This window comes from Scyliorhinus canicula, chromosome 14 (assembly GCF_902713615.1).
Source record: "Scyliorhinus canicula chromosome 14, sScyCan1.1, whole genome shotgun sequence".
Classification (NCBI taxonomy): domain Eukaryota; kingdom Metazoa; phylum Chordata; class Chondrichthyes; order Carcharhiniformes; family Scyliorhinidae; genus Scyliorhinus; species Scyliorhinus canicula.
The window spans coordinates 51,836,471-51,863,511 of NC_052159.1; the positions used below are offsets into that span (position 1 = coordinate 51,836,471).

At 44.7% G+C, this 27,041-nt stretch overlaps 1 protein-coding gene across 2 annotated transcripts in view; it reads right to left on the reverse strand.

Moving 5' to 3' along the window:
• The window catches only part of tnfrsf19 (tumor necrosis factor receptor superfamily, member 19), a 107,335-nt gene extending 80,920 nt beyond the window's left edge, over positions 1-26,415 (reverse strand). The window contains exons 1-3 of one of the 2 annotated variants that reach the window (XM_038818150.1): positions 26,156-26,415; positions 24,380-24,508; positions 17,045-17,155 (exon numbers count right to left, since the gene is read on the reverse strand). In XM_038818150.1, coding sequence (XP_038674078.1) covers positions 17,045-17,155; positions 24,380-24,448 — 180 coding nt within the window. In that variant the 5' untranslated portion in view covers positions 24,449-24,508; positions 26,156-26,415. Of the gene's footprint in view, positions 1-17,044; positions 17,156-24,379; positions 24,509-25,884; positions 25,984-26,155 lie in introns of those variants that run through there. The other variant, XM_038818151.1, reaches the window with a different exon arrangement.
• Positions 26,416-27,041: the final 626 nt, after the last annotated feature.

Here is a 27,041-nt window from a genome sequence, read left to right on the forward strand (position 1 = left end):
GGAGAAAGTCCTTATCTTCTGCAGTATACTCCCTTGCTGAGCTGAGTCTGTTTTCAAAGCTATCTGCCCAAAATATATGAAACAGAACCAAAACAAACTTTAATTAGAACATCCCCAGCCAAAGAAAATGATGAAGGGGCCTGTCAGAATCGGGCTGCAAATAAGATCTCAAACATGAGTTTATATCTGACTACATGGAAAAAGGGGCCCTGTCAGAGCCAAATTATTCAGACATAAACTGCTGTAATATTAACAAGTTTGAATGACTTTGAAGTGTACGCCAAGCATAAGTAAAACATAGAAATGGCTTTGTGAAAATCTTATTTCCTGACAATCTATTGAAAAGAATGCAGAGTAACATTTAGATATGAGCCCATTCTTTAAAAGAAAATCCTCCCACACTGGACCGTGGACATGATATATTCCGTTATATAAATGTGACCTGTTAAATAAGCAACAATTCAAACATCTCCAAACACCTCTGCACATGTTATATTCCCTGTTGAACGCTGGTAAACTACAGATTATACATTCAGTCAGGTTTATAGTGGAAACTGCACATTCTGCATCATATCCCTTTTTGGCTACAGTACACAGAATCTTCTGGCTTTCTGTCAAAAGAGCTGCAAAACTAGTGCAGTATTAATTTAATAAAGTTAATTGTTTGCTGCATTGTCCTGTGGGTTGGAATTAATTATCCAGTGTTTTTGGAATGTGTCCTCAATTTGAAAGGACCCACTTAGTGAAAGCAATCATCGGTGTACAGGTGACAGATGATAGAATGAGTTTAGTATCTCCAGTGCAAACAATATAACGAAATGTTTTAGAAACACAGTAGTCCATCAATGAATGCTAAAGGTTGGGTTGGTTGACTTTTCAACATAAAATAAATCGGCTTCATTAATATAGCACTTCAGGACTTTGCACCTAATTAAATACTTTTTTTCCGCCACTGTTGTAATATAAGGAAATGGTGAGGGATAAATATTTCCCAGGACACTGCGAAGGACTCCCTTTCTCTTCAGCTGGTAGCCACCCTACCACTTCCCATCCATCCATGAGCTCTCACCCACAATACAGGGGAGGGGGGCAGGTGGTGAAATTAACAGTCCACCCATCAATTAGGCTTGTTACCAACTCCCTTGTTACAAACTCCCCTTCTTTCTAATCCCTAATTTGTTAAAACCAACCCCCAACATATAGGGCCTTCCCCCTGACCATCCAAAACCTGCTCAATACCCTGTACTTACTGATTTCATGCATCACTGGGCCTTCCTCATTTTCTTCCTGCAGTCCTGGCAGTGGACACTAATGTGCACTTGGCCCTGACGGGACTGAGGGATCTGCCGGCCAACAGGGCTTCCTTTCCATGAGGGGTGGAAGTTCCACAGAGACCTTGTTAAGCCCACCCACAGCGAGGTATGGTAGAAAGGCAGGCTGGTGTGGATAGGAACTTTTGATGTGTACCTGAGTGAGCATATAGGGCCCCAACTTAACATTTCATTAGAAAGATGATATTTCCAACAGTGCAGCATTCCCTCAGTACTGCATTGGAATGTCATCCTAGATTTAGTGCTCAAGTTGAGCTGAATCCATAACCTTGTGACTCAGAGGTGAGAGTACTGGCCCATGAGAATGGTGCAGATCACTGCACCAGGCACGTACCACACCGCGGGGTGGGGTGCTCGGAGGCCAGTTAAGGTGGCTAGGAAGTACCCTGGCACTGCCCCATTAGCTGTGGTGGGGTGGGAGTAGATCCATCTCCGTGGAGAGGACTTCCATGTCCATGGCGCTGGTGCCCTTCTGCGTTTGGAAGGTGGATTTTCCCCTTGTCCATGTGAAGGTTCACCTTATTTCAATTTGGTTCTCAACATTTTATACATAAAACAAAACAATGCAAAACAGAAAGAACAACAGAGCCCCACTCTATCAAACGATGCCCCAATAAATCAAAGAATAGCCCGCCTATCCCTACCCCACCTCCCCCCCTAGCAGCTGACAGTAACCAACTCTTTGAAGTGAGGAATAAACAGACTCTGTCTCCTGTGGAGCCTCTCAGTCGCCCCCTTCAAGGTAAACTTCTCCAAATACATCAGGTTCGGAAGAGCCAAACCCACCGACTGTCGCCCTCTCTGAAGCACCGACTTCCGAATCCTCGCCACCTTACCAAATGACAAAATCAACCCCCACAAAAAATGCCTTCGGTAAAAAGACCGGGAAGCACTGACATAAAAATTAAAATCACGTCAAGATATTCATCTTTACCGTTTTCTCCCGGCCTGCCAATGATAGGGGAATGCTGCCCCACCTCCACAAATCTGCCTTGACCCTACCCATCAGGCTCGTAAAATTCAATTTCCATAGCCAGGCCCAGTCCCGAGCCACCTGTACCCAGGTGCCTAAAGTGAGTATTCTCCACACAAAATGGCAATCCCCCGCCCAAGCCAGCTCCCACCCTCAGAGGAAATTAAAAAGCACTCGCTCTTCCCTCAATTCAATTTATATCCCGAAAAGCCCCAAATCGTCTGTGCAGCTCCATTATATCCCTCACCGTGGGACCCGGGTTAGAAATATGCAACAAAATGTCATCGGCATACAGCAACACCTTATGCTCCACACCCCCTTACTATCCCTCTCCACTTATCCAAGCACCTTGGCAATGGTTACGGGCTGCATCTCCAGCACAGACAAAAGTGGAGAGATGGAACCCTGTCTCAGTCCCCTGTGCAGCTGGAAATATCCAGAGTTCACCTCATTTGAACGAACACTGGCCTTTGGTTCCTTATAAAACAATTTGACCCATGCCACAAACCTAGGCCCCAATCCCAAACCGCTCCAACACCGCAAACAAATAACTCCATCAAATGCCTTCTCCGCATCCATCACCACCACCATCTCCAGCTAACCCTCTTCTGAGGGGCAGAGCACCACGTTTAACAAGCGCAGCACATTCAAGGGCACTGCCTACCCTTTACAAACCCCGTCTGATCCTCCCCAATCACATGTGGAAGGCCAACCTAAGCACCAACACTTTGACAAGAATCGTGGTATCCAGATTTAACAGGGATACTGGCCGATATGTTCAACAGTCCACCAGGTCCTTATCCATTTTTAACAGTGAAATAGATGCCTGTCCCATCATCTCCAGGAGTGCCCCCTTAGCCACCGTGTCCTCAAACATCTCCACCAACAACTGCGGCAGTCTATCCAAAAACCTCTTATAGAATTCCACCGGGAATCCATCTGGCCCTGTGGCCTTAACCATTTCCATCTTCCCTATTACTGTCTGAACCTCCTCAATCCCCATTGGCTCGTCCAACCCTGCCCTCTCCTCCTCCTCTCCTACTTTAGGACACTCCAGCCCCTCCAAGAACTCCTTGATATCCGAGTGACCCCCCTGTTCCCCTGCTCTGGCACCACAACCAGCCCCCTCGCCCATCCTGCACCTAAACAGTCCCTTGCAAGGCTGCCTGCCCACTGGAGCTGGTCTGGCAGCAAGTGACTGTCCCTCTTCCCGTGCTCGTACACCACAGCCTTCGCCTGCCTCAACTGGCATACCGCTTTCCCGGTCGACAAAAGGTCAAATTGCATGAGTAGTTCCTTTCTACTGATCAAAAGCTCCAGAGTGGGATCTTCCGCATACTTCCCGTCAACGTCAAAGATTTCATTTACCAGTGGCTGCCACTCCTCTCTTTCCTCCCTATCCACCTGCTCATTATATGAGATGGTCTCGCCTACAGTGCCTCCCAAACCAATGACGGCAGACCTTCCCATTCTTATTAAACCCCACATAATCGTCAATCACCTTTACCATCCTCACACAAAGACTCAGATTGGCAAGCAGCCTCACATCCAATCTTAATGCCGGCCTCTGTACAGGCCCCTTCTCCAGAACCACATCCACCAAGTGTGGAGCATGATCTGAAATGACAATCGGCGAGTATTCCACTTTCCTCACAACAACCCGACAACAACGACCGCCCCATAATAAAGAAGGCAATCCTCGAGTATACTTTATGCACTGGCGAAAAAAAATGGAATTCTCTAACAACCTCCATGGGTCCTCTCCGCTCACCTCTTTCATAAATGCTGCCAACATCCTCACCTCCCCCCACCACCTGAAGGGGTCAACCAGCGTGGCTTGGATTGATCCATCTTTGGATGCAACACTGTATTCAAATCCCCACCTAACTTTGTATGGCCACCAACATCCTCTCCATAAGCCCTACATCATCCCAATTCAGGGCGTACACGCTAACCTACACCACCAATGTACCTTCCAAAGCATCCATTACTATAACTTATCTGGCCTCCTGATCTGCCACCATCTTCTCCATCTGAAACCAAACTTTCTTCCCCATTAGTACCGATACCTCCCGGGCACTGATATCAATGCCCAAGTGGAACATCTGATTCACCCACCCTTCCGAAGTCTAATCTGGTCCTTCACCTTCAGATGGGTCTCCTGCAGCAATACGCCGGCTCTCAAGCTCTTCAAATACAAGAAGACTCTTGCCCTCATCACCAGTCCACCCAAACCCCGCATGTTCCACGTTACCATTTGGACTGGGATCACTCATTTCCGCCTCCCATTCCTATTAGCCGTAGACTCTCCTGTGCACCCTCTCCAGCAGATTCAGCTGTGAGATCCTGGCCTGTTGTGTTTCTGGCCCTCTCTTTCTTATTACAAAATGATCGATCTTCAGCTCTTCACAGTCCTGTTGCTTGCTTTCCTGGCAGCTACAAAATTGGAGGAATCCCTTCTCTGTGATTTCACACCCAAAGCACGGACGTGCAGGGCGTGTGATGGCAATGTATGTGCCGAGCATGTGACCTGCCCCCTGCCGCCGCATCTGACAGGAAGACTCCAGTGTCTGCATGTTAAGGCCAGACGCGGCCAGCATTCTCAACTTAAAAGCTGGTCGCGATCGGCGTTCTTAAAAGCCAATTGTAGCCGTTGAGCACTTCTCCCAGGATTGGGAACGCCACGAACGATCGCTCCGCAACCCTCCCGACAACCACCTGTGGGCCGCAACCCCCAGTTTGAAAAACCCTGCTGTTAGCAGTACATTAATAGCCCCAGATATTCTGTAAGCAATACCAGGCAGCATATGCTAGTCAGGTTTAACAGCAATATAAATGGTAACAATGCACATGCAAAAAAAAAATTCACAGGTACTTCTTGGAAAATGAGCCAGAAGGTGGGCAAGGAGGATGGAGAGCAGCACTCATGCTTTTGTTTATTACCGAGCCTCTGAGCCTTGCTTCCACCATAAAATGTTTGAAAAAGTACCGCAAATAATAATTTTTATTAAGTGCTGTTAAAACTTTGGTAATGCAAATAAAGTAAAAATTGCTCAGCACAGTACACGGACATTGTGGATGAAAATGAAAATAGTTTAACAAACTTCAAACTGGCAATAGCCAACTTTGAACAGAAAGGATGCCAAACATCGCCACAGCATGCAATTGAGGTCAGAGTAAATGGGTGGAATTCTATGCTGTGCCAGGTTCACCCACTCCCCTAATGTGGGTATCAGGGGACAAACATGTTCCTGCTTTGTCTACCTGCCCTGCAACAATGTAAAGGCCCTCAAGAAGCCCCACCTCAGAGAGCTGGCAGCTAACCAAACAGCTGGCAGTCCTCTGGTCCCAAGCGTCAACTGGAACAGCAGCCACTGCTGGAATTGCATCCAGTCCCCAGCGGAGATCGTTTGTGGTACCGAACACCAAGCTAAGTGGCAGGGAGGATCACCGAGGCCAGAATAGCATGCCCTGGAGAGTGGGATGGGGGCTGAGGATAGTCATTCCACGGGATGGGGTGAAGGAAATGTAGGGGGCATTAGACCTTGAAGAGAGGCCGTAAAGCAGGCCCTTGCCACCAGCCCAAGCAGTGAAAGCTGCTGGGCCTCACACCTGGCGCTGGCCTTCCCCCACAGGGAAAAGATTGTCGTGGGGCAGTAAGCAGTCTTTCTGTGATCATTAATTGTAGAATTATGGGACTCAATTGGCCCATTGACAGCCATGTAAACCTATGGTGAAGGTGGGCGGCTATGTGTCAGGAACAACACCCAGGGCACTGTGCACAATTTAATCCCATCTGCCAACCCATCCCTGGGGAAGCATAAAATTCAGCTCAACAATCCTTCTGTTGATTTCGTCATTATAAAAATGTATTATTTCTGAACCTTTATTTAATTACAATAGAAATGTCTAAAAATACATTGTTAAGACTTATTTGATAATAGATTTCAGCATTTTCCTGACTGGGTCAGACTAACTGACCCACAGTTCTAGCTTTCTCTCTCCCTCATTTCTTGAATAACGGTGCTGCAAGTGCTAACTTTCACTCTGCTGGGGTAAAGAATAGAATCCATTTGATTAGACTTAAGAAACAAACGAGTCGCCATTGAACTACGACTAGTAGGAAACATAAAAGAGGAACAAATTTCTAGTGAAATTACTGAGAGATGCAAAAGCTATAAAGAATGATAATGGGAGACTAATTATCTTAGTATGAACTTGAACAGTGATAATGTAGCTGTCAGAGAGGGGGGAAGTCTCTAAAGTGTGTACAGAAGATTTATCTTTTTTTTTAAATTTAGAGTACCCAATTCATTTTTTTTTTAAATTGAGGGGCAATTTAGCGTGGCCAATTTACCTACTCTGCACATCTTTTGGGTTGTGGGGGCGAAACCCACGCAAACACGGGGAGAATGTGCAAACTCCACACAGACAGTGACCCTGAGCCGGGATCGAACCTGGGACCTCGGCGCCGTGAGGCAACAGGGCTAACCCACTGTGCCACCCTGCTGCCCACAGAAGAATTATCTTGATCAGAATCTTTTTGGAATTGGTGGATGAAGTAACAGGATGGGACATTTATGGAACAGAGATCATAGTATCATAAGGTTTAGGTTACCTATGGAAAAAGATAAGGGACAATCTAAAGTAAAAAATACTTAACTGGAGGAGGGCCGATTTCAGTGTGATGATAACAGAGCAGTCCCATGTAAAATTGAATTAAAAAATGGCTGGCAAAACTGTAATCGTACAATGGGCTGTCTTTTAACACAAGATAATTTGGATACATTCAGGGTACATAGCCATGAGGGGAAATGTAGGGCAATCAAAGCCAGGGCTCCCTGAATAATGAAAGAGATAGAGACTAAGATGAAGCAGAAAAAGGAGGCATATGACAGATGTCATGCAAGTGAAAACCAGACAGAATACAGAAAGTTCAAGGTGGAAATGAAAAAGGAAATAAGAGAGTATAAGAGACTGGCAGCTAACATAAAGATTTTTTTCGATAGGCAAATAAATAGTGAAAAGGCAGCAAAAGGAGAATTGGGGCTGTTGAGGAACCACAAATAGGGTCTACATCGGGAGGCAAAGGACTTGGCTGAGATGTGAATTTAATATTTTGCATGTTCATTACCAAGGAAGAAGTTGCTGCCAAAGTCATCATGAAAGTTACATGATGGACTAAAATTAGATGGAGGTATTAGAAAGGTTAGCTCTACTAAAAGTTGATACGTCTCCAGGACTGAGTGAGATGCATCAGAAGAGTCTGAAGGTGTAAGAGTGGAAATTGCACAGATACTTGCCAGACCATCCCATGCTAGAGGACTAGAGAATTCCAAATGCCAACAAAGGATGCCAGGAGAAACCTAGCAACTGTAGATCAGTTAGTCTAACCTCGATGATAGGACATCATTTAGAAACAATGGGCGCGATTCTCCGCTCCCACGCCGCTCGGAGAATCGCGGGCCGCCGTTTTTCACGGCGACCCGCGATTCTCTGACCCGGATGGGCCGAGCGGCCTGCCATTCCCAACCGGTTCACGCCGGCGGCAACCACACCTGGTCACTGCCGGCATGAACATGACGCCAGAAGCTGGTTTGTGGTTTGTGGGGGGCGGAGAGGGGAGTGAGCACCACAACCGTGCTCGGGAGGGGACTGGCCCGCGATCGGTGCCCACCGATTGTCGGGCCGGCGTCTCAAAGGGACGCATTCTTCCCCCTCCGCCGCCCCGCAAGATCAAGCCGCCACGTCTTGTGGGGCAGCGGAGGGGAAGACGGCAACCGCGCATGCACGGCTGACGTCATTAGGCGCGCCAGCTGCGTCATTCTTGACGCCAGCGACAAGGCCCCGCAGCCGTGATTTACGGCATGTCCCTCCTAGCCCCCAGGGGGGTGGGGGGGGGGGCGGGATAGGGGACGAGGAGCGGCTTCCAACGCTGTTGTGAACCTCTCCAGGTTTCACGACGGCGTCGGGCCTTGCGGAGAATTCCGCCCAATAATCCAGGACAAAATGACATTATTTGGACAATAATTAATTAATTATGGACCATCAGCACAGATTTTTTAAATATAAATTGTGTTTAATCAACTTTACTGCGCTTTCTCTTTTAATTTTTTTTTAGACTATCCAATTTTTTTTTATCCAATTAAGCGGCAATTTAGTCTGGCCAATGCACCTAGTTTGCACATCTTTTGGGTTACGGGGCTGAGACCCACGCAAACATGGGGAGAATGTGCAAACTCCAGACGGCCAATGACCCGGGACCAGGACCGAACCCGGGTCCTCGGCGCCACAAGGCAAAAGCAATGCTAATCACTGCGCCACCATGCCACCCTTGATTGAACTTTCTGATGTGTTCATAGGGAGGACTGATGAGGATAACATAGTTGATATGGTGCATGTAGATTTCAAAAAGCATTTGACAATGTGCCTCATAGTAGACTTGTCTGCAAAGTTGAAACCCATATAAAGCAAATGTGGATATGAAGTTGGCTGAGTTAGAAAGGAAACAGAGAGTAATGGTGATTGTTTTTTTTAATGGAGCACAGTGTACAACAATATTTCTCAGGTGCTGGAACATTGCTTTTCTTGACATATATTAATGACCTAGACTTGGGTATACAGGATACAAATTTACAAATGACAAAAACTTGGAAGTATTGTGTACTTTCAGGATGATAGTTATAGATTTCAATGGACTTCTTGTGGAATAGGCAAGCATGTGGCAGACGAAATTCAATGCAATAAAGATTGAAGTGATTTGTTTGATGGAAAGAACGAGGAGAGGCAAAATAAATAAAGGGTGCAATTCTAAAGGGGGTGCAGGGACAGAGAGAGCTGAGGATAATATAATAAAAGCAAAATGCTGTGGATGCTGTAAATCTGAAATAAAACAGAAAATGCTGGAAAAACTCAGCAGGTGTGGCAGCATCTGTGGAGCGAGGAACAGAGTTTAAAAAAAATAAACTTAGAGTACCCAATTATTTTTTTTTCCAATTAAGGTGCAATTTAGCGTAGCCAATCCACCTCTCCTGCACATCTTTGGGTTGTGGGGGTGAAACCCACGCAGACACGGGGAGAATGTGCAAACTCCATACGGACAGTGACCCAGGGCTGGGATTCGAACCCGGGTCCTCAGCGTCACCGTGCTGCCCTGAGAGGAACAGAGTTAACGTTTTGAGTCCGTATGAATGCTCCTCGGAGCTAACGGGAGGGAGAAATGTCATGGATTTGATACTGTTTAAAAGAGTATGGACTAGCTGGAGCAGAGTGGAAGGTCAGTGATAGATGGGAACTAGGAGATTTGACAAAGATGTTATGGGCACAAGAAAAAGGGGAGTGTTAATGATAGTGTTAAAGACCAAAGGAGGTGCTGATAGTGACATAAAAGTATGATAACAGAATGTATTAATAGCAGAACAAAGGTCAGCGTTCGGTGAGAGCTCTGAGAGAGCTGGGGCTCTCAAATCATTGGCTGGTTGAGGAAATAGTTAAAAAATCATATGTGCTTTATAAATAGAGGCAAAGAGTACAAAAGTAAAGATGTCACAATGAACTTTTAAAAAGATTTGTCTGTCCTGACATTACGGGTCAAATGATTTCCTTCTTTGTTCTGTAATCATTCTATGCATTTGGATCTCTTTTAAATTGCGATACATTACTAGTTGGCCGACACAAAAATAAGTCCTCATCTGATGAGGCAACTCGTTAAGATTTGTACAAATTAGTCCTTCTGTCATCTCTTCATGTATTTATCGACGAGACCATGCAGGCGCTGCGACAACGGATGAACGGATATCGCGCGACAATCGGCAGGCAGGAATGTTTCCTTTCATTCGGGGAACACTTCAGCAGTCAAGGGCATTCAGCCTCTGATCTTCGGTTAAGCGTTCTGCAAGGCGGCATTCAGGACGCGCAGCAACGCAGAATCTCCGAGCAGAAACTTAGAGCCAAGTTCCGCACACATGAGTACAGCCTCAACCGGGACTTTGGATTCATGTCGCATTACCATCTGGCCTGGACTCGCGAAATCCTACCAACTGTCCTGACTTGAGACAATTCACACTTCTTTAACCTGTGATTATCCCTCTCTCCAGTCGCCCCGCCTGGACCTGTAGTCTTAATTACCTGCAAAGACTCACATTCAAAGTATCATATTGTATCTTTGACTCTGTCTATATCTATGTTTCTGGAACCCACCTCTTCATTCACCTGAGGAAGGAGCAGTGCTCTAAAAGCTAGTGATTCGAAACAAACCTGTTGGGACTTTAAACCGGTGTTGTAAGACTTCTTACCATGCTCACCCCAGTCTAACGCCGGCATCTCCACATCATGTATTTATTGAATTAGTAGATTGTATAATGTATTCAATTTGCAAGGTGACATTTGTTCACATGCTAATGGTGTGCATGCAGTTTATAGGTAAACAGAAAGGGTAGGCTGTGTGAAGTAGCTGGAATCCATCGTATTTATGTATAAATTATGTTTTAAGGCCTGTAAAATGTGCATCTCTATGTGCACAAGCAGGAATGGACCAGAGAAACACATCAGTGAGAAGTATTGAAATTTGTATTTTGTATGGGTTTGTGTTGCTAAACTGGCATCTTCTCTATTTTTATGGTGTAATTATATATTATTATTATGCATACCAGAGCAGGAATGCCAAGCTTTTAATTAGTTATGGTAACAGCTAGTTATACTTAGAAATGTGACTACTATTATTACAGATGTATTGCTTTTGTTTCACTTTCTGTCATTGTTTCTAATTAGAATGGGTGCCACAGAAAATGAGGCTCAGCTGCTGTTTTAACAAAGTCAGTAAAGTGCTAATTGCCAAAAATACCCAAATACAGTCCCTATTGTTGGCCACTAAAAATATTTGGCTCCTGGAATTTTGTTACCAAGCATGCGGGCCATTTATTAAACATTTGAGTATAAAATTTCCGAACAGTTCACATACATGTAGGTAGCACAGTATTGCTGCCTCAGTCACAGCACCAGGGACCCGGGTTCAATTCTGGCCTTGGGTGACTGTGTGGAGTTTATGCATTCTTCCCATGCATGGGCTTCTTCCGGGTGCTCCGATTTCCTCCCACTGTCCAAAGATGTGCAGGTTAGGTTAAGGAGTTATTGGGATACGGAGGGGGAGAACAGAGGTTGCTGCCCGGTTTGGAGGGTATTAGCTATGAGGAGAGATTGATTAAACTGGGATTGTTCTTCCCAGAAAGATGGAGGCTGAGGGACGGCCTGATAGAAGTTTATAAAATTATTAGGGGTGTAGATAGGGTGAACAGTTGGAGGCTTTTTCCCAGGGTTGAAATGACAATTACAAGGGGGCATAAGTTCAAAGTGAGGGGGGGAAAGATTCAGTGGAGATGTGCGGGGGACGTTTTTTACACAGGGGGTGGTGGTGGCCTGGAATGCACTGCCAAGTGAGATGGTTGAGACGGATACGTTAGCAACCTTTAAGACTTATCTGGATAGGCAAGTGAACAGACTGGGTATAGCAGGATACAGGCAGTTGGTCTAGATAGGACACGTGATCGGCGAAGGCTTGGAGGGCCATAGGGCCTGTTCCTCTATTGTACTGTTCTTTGAATGGGCTTGGTTGGAGTGCTCTTTCAGAAGGTCGGTGCAGGTCGGTGATGGGCCAAATGGCCTCTTTCTGCACTGTAGCAATTCTATGATTTGTCTGTGTATATAAAATGATTCTACTACATCCTATGTGCTCACCTTTTAAAATATAGACCGGCTATGATGTGCGTAAAAATAGCTCACAAAAGAGTAGTGTACAAGTGTGTTACACCGTTGTATATGAATTTTGTTGATTGAAGGTTCCATCCTTTCAAAACCAAATAGTGTAAGCTGAAAACAATTCAAACAGTGCTGGAAAAAGCTGAGAATCACATAATAATATTTTCCTTATCTCTGATTTACATCATGATATCCAATCTCTAAGATGTATTTTAAAGGAGCTCAGAACAAATGGGTGTTTACTCAAGGTGCGTGCGGTCAGACAGTCAACACTTTTTTTTGATCTTTACAAAATACTGAGGTTGATTTCTTAGGGCAGAGAAGGCTTAGTAGGTGTACAAAATTATGAGCAACATAGATTGGGTAGATAGAGAGAAAACTTTCCCCTTAGTAGAGGGTTCAAAAAGGGGGAATATATTCAAGATAAGGGGCAGGAGATTTAGAGGGGATCTGAGAAAAACCTAAAAGGGTGGTAGGGGCGGGAACCCTCAGAACATTTAAGAAGCATTTGGCTGAACACTTGTAACGCCATAACATACGGACCAAGTGCTGGAAAATGGAATTAGAATAGATCGATGCTTGATGGCCGGCATGGACACAATGGACCAAAGGACCTCTTTGTTGTAAACGTCTATGACTCCTATCATACAACGCGGTAATTTTGGCAATGGGTAATAAATGGATAATTATGCAGATAATTATGAAGTATGAACTTGTATTTATCTCATTTCTTATCACATCCTGGATTAATTACTTTTAAAATGTAGTCATTGTTGTTACGTACGCCATGTGACACAGGCACTTTGCATGTTGTAAAATACTACAAATATGATGAATGAATGACCTGACAAACTGTTTCCGGTGTGTTAGTTAAGGATACGGTGAAATCATTGTTCTTCTTCAACTACATTCACCCGAGCAGGCAAACCCAGGTCTTGACTTAACATCTCAATTAAAAGATAATCAGTACCCTTTCAGTACTGCATTAAAATGCTAGCCTAGATAATGTACTTTACTGGGACTCAGTCTGACTCAGTAACAAATGCTACCAGCTGAGTTAAAGTGACAGAGCAAGTGATTTTTGCAAAGCCAAAGTAATGTACTCTCCTCCCTCTAGACCCATGCTGCTTTATAGTTGGCTCTGAATGTTAAGCCAAATGGGTTATTCTTCAAGAGAGTGTTTCAGCCTTGGCAATAGAAGACAGAGCAGCCAGTGGAAGGGAAATTAAAATCTAGAATGTGCAAGAAATCAGGGGCGGAATTCTGCGGGAATTGGCGGGGCGGGCAACTCCGGCGCGAAGGAGTGGCGTAAACCACTCCGGTGTCGGGCCGCCCCAAAGATGCAGAACCCTCCGCACCTTATGGGGCTAGGCTAGCGCCGGAGTGGTTTGCGCCACGCCGGCCGGCGGGGAAGGGGCTTGGCGCCACGCCAACCGGCGCCAAAGGGCTTCTGCCGGCCATCACAAGTTGGCGCATGCACAGGAGCGCCAGCGTGTGCTGGCATCACCCCAGCGCATGCGCAGGGGGGATTCATCTCCGCGTCAGCCATCGCAGAGGAACACAGCGGCCGACGCGGAGAATAGAGTGTCCCCACGGCACAGCCCCGCCCACGGATCAGTGGGCCCCGATACCCCCGGAAGCCACCTGCGCAACCAGGTCCCGCCGGCAAATACCTGGTGTAACATACGCCGGCAAGACTGGTCGAAAACGGGCAGCCACTCGGCCCATCATGGGCCGGAGAATCGCCGGGGTGGGGGCGCTGCGAGCGGCCACCGACCGGTGTGATTCCTGCCTCCGCCAAACCCCTGGTGCCGGAGAATCCGGCAGCTGGCGGGGGCGGGATTCACCCCACCCCCCCCCCCGCCGATTCTCCCGGCGGGGGGTCGGAGAATCCCGCCCCAGAATTGGGGGAGGGCAGATATCTCAGAGGCATTACAGAGGTTGGAACGTTGAAAACAAGAATGAGAATGTTAAACTTGATCAATCAGAAGTCAATGGAGGTCAACGCACAGGGGGGTGTTGAGCAAATGGAATTTGGTACATGTTAGGATATGGGCAGCAGCATTTTGGATGAGCCTACATTTTTGGAGGATCGGAAAAGGAGAGACTGGCCAGGAACGTGTACGAGAAGTTCCATCGAGAGGTAATAAAAGCACAGATGAAGGTTTCAGCAGCAAATGATCTGACGCTGAGGCATAGTCAGAAGATGCCACAGAAGTGGAAGATCTTAGTATTGACACAGAAATGTGATCAGCGCCTGATTTGGAATTTTTGGGATTTTTATTTTTATAAATTTAGAGTATCCAATTTTTTTTTCTAATTAAAGGGCAATTTACCATGACCAATCCACCTACCCTGCACATCTTTGGGTTATGGGGGCAAGACTCACGCAGACATGGGGAGAATGTTCAAACTCCACATGGACAGTGGCCCAGGGATCGGGATCGGACATGGGACCTCAGCGCCGTGAGACAGCAGTGCTAACCACTGCGCCGCCATGCCACCCTTGCATTTTGGGATGTTTGACTGTATTATAGTTGTTATATGAATGCAAATTGTTGCGTTTAAACAAGACAGATTCAATCATCCTAATAACTAACAGTAAGCCATACGTTTAATCAAATGGAACTTTTTCAAAATGGTTCATAAAATAAATTACTTTTTGAGTGCCGTGACTGTTGCTTGGTGACCAAGTAGGACAGCCACTCGCATTAACAACATTTACAAACAGGGGATTATACGTACATCAGCTTACTTTGCTTTTTGATGTTGTTGACTATACCCAAAAGATACAATTCTCTCTCTGCCTTGTGATCTTCAACCTCCACTGGAACTACCAGAGCATGCAGATGGGACTGGAACAAGCAAAGATCTTCAGTTTGCAATAATCCTAAAGTCAGTATCTACAGTGATGCCATACTGCTGTGCTTCAAGTGTCAACCTAGATTATAAATTCAATCCTTGTTATGGGGCTTAAAGCCATATCCTTCTGATCCAGTTTGAAGAGTGCTCCCAAAAGGGCCATAAAGTTACAGAAGGCATCACAGCTGTCTTCATTTAACACACACATATGCACTTTCCAGCAGCAATCAAATACTGATCCAGAGTTGAAAATGTGGCTGATATTTCCACTCCCTAGCCCAGGGGCACTCAGTCCAATTGCAGTGCTCCTGCTGCTCCCCAGCTGAGATTAGCTAACTCGGCACACAATGCAATAATTGTAACAGAAATATTCTTTCCAAAACTAAAGGGTGTAAAAGGAAAGCAGGATTTGTGCTGCGGGTGCAGGAATATCAGAGGAAGACCACGAGACTGTAAATAGGAATCATTAATTCGACTACTCGTTCAAACTTGTGTGTAATTTTGTTCCTTAGTTCTCGGGCCAACGATCAAAATTCGTAATGGTCCATGAACAACAAAGGGTTAGTTGAACACAAAGGCACAATGTGCTCAAGAACAAACACTTGAATTTCAATGGATGACATGGCATTCTCACAAACAAAAAGTCACCATTGTCCCTGACTTCTTAGCATGACCATGTAAAGCAGTTCTAATGTGGATAGGAACAAGATGATAGAACTAAAGATAACTTGAAGCCAAAACAGTCATCAATGTCTGACAAAGTAAACAACAACTTAATCTAGTTTTCCCAACAATAGGACTTCTAAATCACTTTTCTCTCTCTTCCCCTCCCATTTTCATGCTAATCATTAATCAATTTTAATCAAGTTGCATTTTAAATTAGGACTGTAACTGCTGCAAGTTACTTTTGATCTTTTGATAGCAAGTTTATTAACCACTCGAGAATTATGAGAGCATTTTAGACTTATATTTCAACATTAGATTTTTGATTTCTGCAGAGATTCAATTAACTGATAGCAAAATGTTACTCCTATATTATCTTCATTTTCATCTCAAACATGCAGCCTTTAGGATAACATTTTTTTGACGGTAATAGCAAAGGGTTGTCCATTCTGAACATAATGAGTTAACAAACTACATTTTTTTTTAAAAGAACAGTGTATGTTTCTAATATTCTTTGTTTTAAAAAAGGAGCCTCTTAATCAGTTCTGGCCTTAAGCTTCATTTTCACAGTGAATCTGGAGTTAATTCTGTTAACTTATAGTCTGAATTTGCAGCAGAGAATTGGCAGAGCCCCCAGAAGATCTAAATCAGGCTAACCCTCAAATTCCAGCATTGGGATGCCAGACCCATATCGTGGGTTATGCATTCACATCATCGGCAAAACTTCTGGTGCACACGTTTTGAAAACACCACCTACCACCATTTTATCAGATTGCCTAGCAACACAAAGCAGCACATCAGAGTAAAAGCAATCTGGGTTTTAGTTCAGAACAGCAAAATGTATTTATTTTTTGGCAACAATTCTAAATGTATTCTAAAATGTTCCAAAATACATTTAAAACACATCTCATGTCAGTGCAAATGTTACTTTGTTCTTTATTGAGTGTGTGCCCCCTCCCCTATGTAAATGGACTTTTCCAGCGTTTATTGTGAATGAGTCTAAGCCTCAGTGTGTAGAGAGTTGATTTTACTACGTATGCACAAAAAGACAATGCAGAGCACAGCAGGGCTCCGGGCCTGACCTTTTTGTATTTCCTTGTGATCTCTGAACCAGTGCCCCTTTGTGTGCCAGGACCCATAAACAAATCCAAATGACATGAACTCACTCAATTTTCAAGTCTGAGACAGCAACTGATTCAAATTAATTGTTTCAAATGTACCCAGGGGAAGCAGCATTAACTCACAGCTTTTAGCGATGACTCTCGGCATGTGTTTTGTACTTTGCCAGTACTAGTCTGTAGTTTCATTCACTGAGAACTTGTGCTGGCAAGTGTATGCAATGGAGATTCAAATTTCAGAATGAACTTGCTCAGAATATATTGAATCCGATTCATTGATGCATTCTATGACTATAGGAAGCAAAGGATGAAACTGGAGAAATAAATTATTCAGCTCTTCGTACCTTTGAGAGTTCCTGCCCTGGACCACACTGTTTGCAGGCCACACAGTTTCCAGCTTGGTCTCTGTACTCCTGCTCCCGGCAGTCTCCTGTCTCTCCCACAGCTCCGCGAACCTAATGAAAACAGGCAGATTTACTGAACGAACTCAGTTCCATAAAAGTCTTTTGTTTTTCATTGAAGTTGGAAGAGGATAAAAACGTTTGTAAGTAGTAACCGGGTAATTCAAAAAGAATATCCCTCTCTGTTTGTATACAGGGTAATATTTAAAAAGCTAGTATTGACAAATGAAACATATATAGCAAATGTATACGTTTCTGGCTTCCCTAAATCAAGGAGGAATCAGACCAGATAAAGCCTGAGGAAAGGTCTTTAAATCTCAAAACGTCAGTTCACTGACTTTTATTCTTTCACAGATGCTGTTGAGTATTCCTACTTTGGGTTTTCAGGTTTCCAGCACCCGCAGTGTTCTGATTTTTGTTGCTGGAAGAAGTCTGATGTGGCATTACATGCCTGAGTGGATTTTACATCAGTTGCTACTGCAAGCTCAAGAGTGGCACTGCCACTGCAAACAAAGCCTCTAGCAAGAATGTTTGATCTGTGTCATTTGTCTTCAGGACAATAGGTGGCTGGCAGTGTGATTTTGCTGTTTTACAATCTACTCTATCTGCATGCAGGGCTTAAATCCATGGTCTGACGCCTGTAGTGGTATAAATGTTGGGGGTATCGAACATCTCAGCAGGTTCCTGAATGAACCATACCTGCATAACTTTGCTCTGGGAGGTAACACCACATAGACAGTGTGGTCTCCAACATCAAAACCTTCTCTGACAAAGGGCACATTTATTTCTGGAACTCCCAGCATTTGGGTCATGCAATGGCCTCAGCATGATACCAACTTAAGTTCCAAATTTATTATTATTCACTGCATAATTTTTCTCTTGAATATTATTCTGGTAATTCCTCAACCGGTTGCCTCTGGTTTTGTTTAATTCAGAAATGTTAAAACAGGTATAAGAATATGTGGTTAAAGCATAACTGCTGAAATCTGAATAAAGATATAAGGGGTTAAGGAACAGCAAGCTTGAAAAGTCCTTGACGTTCATTTAAAAATAAAGGATAAACAAGGCCTCATTAAGTGGGCTTCACAGAAACAAACGTCTGTGAAGTGCAATGTAATTTTAGTGCAGTTGCTGCATTGTGATATATAAAGAGAGATTAGCTGCACCAACACTGCAAGGATTATAAAGAATCTACTTGGGAGTCCATTACAGCAGTTTTCTGAGATGCTCCTTCCACTGCATAGGCATTCACTCCGATTTATATTTTTGCAATCACTACTCTAAGTAACTCTTCATTTTGCATAACTAAAGGCTGCTAATTTTCCATGACCCCAACTGGACTTGCAAGGAGATAACAGTACGAAATATAACTCGTTAAAAATGACAATGCAGGCATATCTTCAGACTGGTAGGTCATTTTTAGATGCATTTAAGAGGAAGCTAAATAAATATACGAGGAAAAGGCACTAGAAAGATAAGTTAATTACTTATGAGTTGAAGGTGGGAGAAGGTTTGTGTGAAGCATAAACCGCATGTTGGACCGAACAGCCGGTTTCTGCACTGTAAATTTTGTAAATTATATGTAATCAGCTTGGTGAACTATGAGTTGAGTGTAATTTGAGAAGTAACTTGCAGCCCCAAAAGGTTTTATTCACTTCTGAGCTAGCCTGTCACCCAGTGCAGTTAACTACAAGTCAACAAATAATATCCAAAAAGAATTGGAGAGAATTCAGCAAGGAGTAGGGTAAAATGTTTGACATTAAGACAAATGAAAGTACCCCAGCATGAGTACGATAAGATAACTTAAATGAACAAGCATATTTTTACTTTGCTTCGCTCTTTTCACCTTAATATTGAAACATAAATAGAACCAAATGTGGTGGTTACATATAACATAGAACAGTACAGCACAGAAGAGGCCCTTCGGCCCTCGATGTTGTGCCGAGCATTGTCCGAAACCAAGATCAACCTATCCCACTCCCTGTCATTCTGGTGTGCTCCATGTGCCTATCCAATAACTGCTTGAAAGTTCCTAAAGTGTCCGACTCCACTATCACAGCAGGCAGTCCATTCCACACCCTAACCACTCTCTGAGTAAAGAACCTACCTCGGATATCCCTCCTATATCTCCCACCCTGAATCTTATGGTTATGCCCCCTTGCAACAGTTACATCCACCCGAGGAAATAGTCTCTGAACGTCCACTCTATCTATCCCCCTCATCATCTTATAAACCTCTATTAAGTCGCCTCTCATCCTCCAAAGAGAAAAGCCCTAGCTCCCTCAACCTTTCCTCATAAGACCTATCCTGCAAACCAGGCAGCATCCTGGTAAATCTCCTTTGCACCCTTTCCAATGCTTCCACATCCTTCCTATAGTGAGGTGACCAGAACTGCACATAATACTCCAAAAGTGGTCTCACCAGGGTCATGTATAGTTGCAACATAACCCCGCGGCTCTTAAACTCAAGCCCCCTGTTAATAAACGCTAACACACTATAAGCCTTCTTCACGGCTCTATCCACTTGAGTGGCAACCTTCAGAGATCTGTGAACATGAACCCCAAGGTCTCTCTGTTCCTCCACATTCCTCAGAATCCTGCCGTTGACCCTGTAATCCGCATTCAAATGTTTTCTACCAAAATGAATCACCTCCCACTTATCAGGGTTAAACTCCATCTGCCATTTTTCAGCCCAGCTCTGCATCCTATCACTGTCTCTTTGCAGCCTACAAAAGCCCTCCACCTCATCCACTACTCCACCAATTCTTGGTGTCATCAGCAATCTCATCCCTTGCCTCCCAAAGAATCCTTGGATATCTCCCATCTGGCCCAGGGGACTTGCCTCAGGTTTTTCAAAATTGCTAATACATCCTTCCTCAGAACATCTACCTCCTCCAGCCTACCCGCATGTATCACACTCTCATCCTCAAAAACATGGCCCCTCTCCTTGGTGAACACTGAAGAAAAGTATTCATTCAACACCTCTCCTATTTTTTCTGACACCATGCACAAGTTCCCACTACTGTCCTTGAACGGCCCTACCCTCACCCTGGTCATTCTTTTTCTCACATAAGAGTAAAAAGCCTTGTGGTTTTCCTTGATCCGACCCGCCAAGGACTTCTCAAACCGCCAAGGGGCTGGTTTAGCTCACTAAGCTAAATCGCTGGCTTTTAAAGCAGACCAAGCAGGCCAGCAGCACAGTTCGATTGCCGTACCAGCCTCCCCGGACAGGCGCCGGAATGTGGCGACTAGGGGCTTTTCACAGTAACTTCATTGAAGCCTACTCGTGACAATAAGCGATTTTCATTTTTTTTTTCATTTCATGCCCGCTCTCCTAGCTCTCCTAAGCTCTTTTTTTTTAGCTCATTCCTTGCTACCTTGTAACCCTCAAGTGACCTAACTGAACCTTGTTTTCTCATCCTTACATACTCTTCCTTTTTCCTCTTGACAAGACATTCAACCTCTTTTGTGAACCATGGTTCCCTCACACGGCCATTTCCTCCCTGCCTGACAGGGACATACCTATCAAGGACATGCAGTATTTGTTCCTTGAACAAGCCCCACTTTTCATTTGTGCCTTTCCCAGACAGTTTCTGTTCCCATCTTATGCTCCCTAATTCTTGCCTAATCGCATCATAATTACCCCTCTCCAATTATAAACCTTGCCCTGCCATATGGCCCTAGCCCTCTCCATTGCAATAGTGAAAGACACCGAATTGTGGTCACTATCTCCAAAGTGCTCTCCCACAAACAAATCTAACACTTGGCCCGGTTCGTTACGCAGTTGAATTATCTTTGCTCAAATTATAGTTTTGAAGGGTTCTTATATTTTATTAGAATAGCTGATTTACTGATGGAGCATTACATCCAAGTCACCTTGTGGAAAAGTCGAGCAATTGCTTGATTTACATATTTGAGAGATCCTTTACTGGGATAACAATGTCATACCTGCATTGATACCTGCAGCTCTAAAATATAAACATGTCCCAATGTGCCTCACAGAACTGCTATCAAACAAAAACAAACATCAAGCCAAAGAAAGGCTTTAAAAATGGTGACTGAAAGAAGTACATTTAAGGAGGGTCTTAAAGGAGATTAGGGAGGTGGAAAGGCAGAGGTTTAAAGAAGAGAATTCCAGATTTTAGGGCCTAAATGGCTGATGGCAAAGCTGCCAATGGTGGATTGAAGGGGATGGAGCTTTGTACAAGTGGGAAAGAGTTCATAGGATGCAAGTTTTCAAACAGTTGTGGGGCTGAAGGAGGTTTCAGAGATAGGAAAAGGATTTGAAGATGAGGACGATAATTTAAACTGGAGATATTGTGGGATTAGGAGCTAGCGTAGATCACCAAGCTCAGGAAGGACGGGCGAGCAGAACCTGGTGTAATGACAGAACAAGACAATAACAACTTGCATTTATATAGCATCTTTAACATAGCAAAACACCCGAGGGAGGCATGGTGGCACAATGGTTAGCACGGCTGCCTATGGCGCTGAGGACCCGGGTTCGATCCCGGCCCCGGGTCACTGTCTGTGTGGAGTTTGCACAATGTCCCCGTGTCTGCGTGGGTTTCACCCCCACAACCCAAAAAGATGTGCAGGCTAGGTGGATTGACCACACTAAATTGCCCCTTCATTGGAAAAAACAATTGGGCACTCTAAATTAAAAACAAAACATAGTAAAACACCCTAAGGTGCTTCAAAGGGAGCATATCAAACAAAATCTGACACAGAGCCACATAAGGAGATATTAGTGTCGGTGACTGAAAGCTCAAGTGGCCTTGTGGTGCAGTGGGTAGTGGCCCTAAGCTCCTGATTTGAGCTTGACTGATGGCCAAGAACTGTCCATTCATAATGCCGCCAAACAGGTTGAGTGTCAACCTGCAAAACCTTTCCAACACATACCAATGGCAGGCGGCAAAAGAGAGAAATCCCTGGTCAGCCGGGCTTGATGCAGTTAAGCCTCTGGTGACAGGCTAGTGATCTGTTCCAGGAAAAAAATTGCCACAAAAACAGCTAAAAATCTGCCTCAGCACAACTAGGTGCAGAAAAGAGCCAAACAAATAAAACTGAAAGCTCAAAGAGATAAGTTTTGTTTCTTTTTTAAAATACATTTTGAGTACCCAATTATTTTAAAATTTAGTGTGGCCAATCCGCCTAACCTGCAGATATTTGGGTTGTGGGGGGGGAACCCATGCAGACATGGGGAGAATGTGCAAACACCACAGACAATGACCCAGGGCCGGGATCGAACCCGGGTCACAGTGCTAACCACTGTGCCACCACCTCGCCCCAAGTTTTATTAAGAATCTTGAAGGGGGAAAAGAAACAGAGAGTTGGACACTAAAAGCATGGCTGCTAATAGTGGAGCAATTAAAATTGGGGATGCCAAGGGATCAAAATTCGAGGACTGGCAATATCTCAAAGGATTGTAGTGCTGGAGGAGGTTACACAGATACAAAGAGGCAAGTTCATGGAGAGACTTGAAAACAAAGATAACAATATTAAAATTGAGGCATTGCTCAAAAGTGAGCCAATGCAAGTCAATGCAGCACAGATGTGAAATATTTGGTGGGACGCCATAATTCTTCTGATAATTTTAGAAAGTAAAAAGAAAATCTATTTTCTAGAGAGTAGCAGTTTTACAAAGATTTGCATATTTGGTTTGATCTCTTTTCATGAACAAAGGGTAAAACGGAACCTAAAATGTTTCACTGAAAGGATGCATTTGGCTGGTGATTTAAAGCAAAGGCAAAAATTATTCCGATTCATTAAAAGCAGAATTACAAACAGTTTTTGAGAAAATATTTGCTCTCAGGTCAGGCAAAGGCTATAATGTTGAGTATAACGGTTCAAACCTCAAAGGCAAAATTCCTGATTAAAAGAACTGCTTTGTTAGTCCCCATAAGTTGGTTATAACAAAGATTCACTGCATTCAGTTGTTTCTGAAATATATACACAGAAACTAGCCTTTTTGCTGCCCCTTCTGAATAAACAAAAAGTCTAAAAAAAATGTGCACAACTATGAAGCACATTAAAGCGTTAACAGTAACACATTAATTTGGAAAGAATATTTTATTAGATTATCTGCCATAATGGTATTTGGCAAAAGGAGTGCAGAATTATATTTGGAATGGCTATAATGCCAATCCTGTGTAAAAATATAACAAGAATCCTTTGTGTAACATGCTTTTGGAGAATTAGAGAGCTGATAGTAATATCCTATACTTCTCATATTCCGCTTCTACTTTAGTTGTGTCAACATCACAGACAATCTATATTCAGCCAACATTGGTCCAGATCTTCCAGTCTCCAAATAGAAGTACCGTGGAGGTACCCCGGGAGATGTGCTCAGGACACCTCAGACGTCCCAATGCAAGGACTCTGTGGAAATTACCCTGGAAATTTCCCAGGGGATTTCAACTTCCAATGGACAATTCCCTAGCATTTGGAACCCTCCAGAAAAGTTTCTGTGAGACTCACTTGACCAGAATAGTTACTGAGGAAATATCAGATGTGACAAAACCCATATCAAACCCCTGAGTAATAATACTCCCCAACTGTCTCTCCCCCAACACTAACTCCACCCAGGCCCTTCAACTTCCCTTGGGAGTCCCTAAACCATTTGCTGTGCGACAACCCTCCAACACTTCCTGGACTCCACCCCACCCAGCTGGCACCCTAACCCAGCCTGCTACCCTACTCACTTTACCATTTACTATCCTACTCACCCTGCCACCTATCACCCAGTTTGCACCCTACCTCCCACCAGCCTTTCCACTTACCTCACACTCATTTTCTAACACGCTGAAAAGCTATTGAAATGTACCTAAGCTTCTCACTGTTAGTAAACGAGAACTTACTAAAGTATGGTAGCTAGTGCCCAAAAGGGGATGGGGCATGGCTTGGCTGTCGCCCTACTATCCTGCACTAAGGACTCCGAGAACAGCTACGTCCTGCAGAAGGTGTCCGGTTCGGAAGTCTGGCGCAGTGTAAAAAATCATGAGCGGAGTTGCAACCGGCTGGTGACTGCCCCTCCTCGGAAGGGCCTCTCAGTGGGCACCACAAGCTGCAGAAGAGAACTTAATTCCACCTTGTTCCCCACCCCCTCCCTTTTTGTGAAAGCATTCTGTATTTGGGGGCAAAATACATTTCAACACAAAACACCATTTTGGAGTCTTCTAATATTTGCATTAGTTCCTGCCATGGTGCATTGCAATTTGCTGGAAAGTAAAAACTATTTCAAGGACTGGTACAAAGACATCAAATACAAACTCCTTACCAGGCACATCAGAGCGATCAGCAGGTGTTGCAATATGTCTCTTTGTTTGTGGGACATCCCGACTCTCATTCCTGCGGTGCAAAGTGTCTCCGCGCAGATCTACCTCGGCTTTCTCATGAATAAACAAGGCTGGAAAGTAGAATGCTTTCTAGTAATTCTCGAATCACTGTAATTCTCTTCAAGTCAAAACTGCATCACACAACAGTCGGCCCTTCCACCGGTAACGTAAGATGCCCCAGTGGAGTGCTTAAAAGAACTCCTGGTCATGTGTGACACTGTTCCATAACACATGGATGTGCAATGCCAGCAGAATGCTGTTCACTTTAAATAAATAGAATAGCCGCATTGGTCATAAGTGTATGGAACCGTGACCCCCCTCTTTCTAAAGTTAAACTGCAACAAAACTTGTTCTGTTTTTTAAAAAATTGTAAATATTTCCCAATGCTCCATCCAAACATTAACGTGCCTTTTCTCAGCAGATGCTGTGTATTCGGTGAGTGCCCGGTTAAAAAAAAAGAAAACCACCAGTTCGCACGGTCGATCACTAAATTATTTTAAGAATTCTCAAGTGCAGGATTATCAAATTCAAAGGCCACATTTCCCACTCCATGGACGGAGGCAGGGAGCTGTGTCTGTGTGTGTGTGGGGGGGGGGGGGGGGAATATCTCAGCACAGACAAATGAGCCTGCTGGATTTATCTGTTGTTTATAGAAACAAGAGGTCGTGTTTGAGAGATGCCCCCCAAAAAGACAATTTTTTTGAAAGAAAAAAAAACGTGGCCAGAATTGGCACAACTCCCTTTGCAACTCCGCCCGAATTGCGGTTGGATTGGCAGGAGGTCAGGGGGGTCAGTCGCTCCAGTGACTCCAGTTTGTCTCAGTCACACCTTCAGGCCCGAGAATGTTTTCTGTGGCGACAGGGTGAGTGCGTTTGAAAAACAAAAACATCGAGTGACGGCGCGACTCGTTCCGAGGGAAGGAGTTCTCTCCCATTTTAGATAATAATCCCTCGATGCGCCCAGGGCGTTCATGGTTATTTTAGCCCTTGTTTACTTTCAGTGAAAATCCCCTCAGCCTGAGCTACATGGAGGTTTTTAAGATCTCCACCAATTGTTTACCCCCCGCCCACGACATTCAATCCGCGCACAGTCTCCAATTCTAGCCCCTAATTTGAGGTAAATGTTTAACATTAGGCGCCGATTCTAGCGGCTGAACATTATCATCAACCCCCCCCCCCCTCCCCTCCCCTTCAGCATGGGTTCAAACTCGCCCTGTTCATTCACTCCTCAAAACAAATAAGTCCCCAAAACACGTTCTCCCCGCGCGTGGGAAGAGGCGAAATGTTAAAATCCACCCGGTGCCAGCCTGCTGATCGGTTCCCGGGCCACCAACCAGTTCGATGGAAAGTTTGGAAAGCGGGGCTGCAAGTCAATCTGCCGCCCATTCCCTCCAAGCCCGCAATCACCTTTTTTTTTTACCTGCCCCCAACTCGCGGTCTTGACTTACTCCTGATCGGATCCTGCCCACACACTGCTCCCCCCCGCCCAGCACGCCGCACAACTCTCCTCTGATCGCCCCAGCAACATTTTCAAGGCTGGTGCAGCCACATCAAAGGTTGCAGCCGTCGGGGCCAAGCAGCCTCTGGTAATCCGATCAGAGATCACTGAGCGATCAAAGGCTGCTGCGGACCAAGCAGCCTTCAATCACCAGGTACAGCACCGAGCACCCCCCCCCCCCCCCCCCCCAACCACACACACACACACACTTCATGTCGTACCTCGAAAGTCGACTCCACTTTCTTTCTCTTCGGATGCAGATCCCCTTTCTTGTCCCGAGAAATTTAAAGAAAAAACTAAGCGAACGGCGGCAGCCTTCCTGCGATGTTTGATCTGTGTAATCGCAGCGGCTCTGCGGTGTTTGGGGAGTTTGAAGACTCTCTCTCTCTCTGTGAAGTACTTCTCAGCGCCAGGGGTTACAGTCTATCCCTTTCATCTCGATCTTCAGATCCCATGACATCATCTAAACTCCAGACTGCAGAGGGGATTGGTTAGGAATGAGGCATCCTGGGGAAAGTTGGTAATAGTGGAGAACAAAACTTTAATCCTCCTTCAGACTGGGTTTGCACACATGCCTGCTCAAATTGAGAAGGTAATCCTGACCAGCACGGGACAAAGACACACATTTATATGAGTGCGTGAACTCACTTATTTGTAGCAATAAACGACTGCTGGATTCTTATTGTCGAAAGTGGATTGCATGAAATATTACCCTCTGTAATGTACAACCTCACACAACTGAGGATAAATAACATATGCTCCTCTACATAATATATGGTACTATTTTCAGGCATCGTGGCGTTGGCAGGAATTTCAGGAAATTTGACTTCGCTACGTTTTTGTTGTATTTTTCTCTCTGCCACCTTCTCCCCCCCCCCCCCCCCCCCCCCACCCTTTCCACTCTGTTCGGTAAGTGCTGACTCCTTCCCAGCTGAAGTGTTGGTCCAATCGCACTCCTGTCCATTGTTCATGTTTAAACGTGACAGTGAATACGGGGCAGCCTATTTGACCACAAGGAGTTTCAAAGCTGAATTTTGGCTGATCCAGTGTTCAAACATGCAGATTTCCAGAAGGGAATCGTTCGATGGTGATTCACAGTGGGAATTG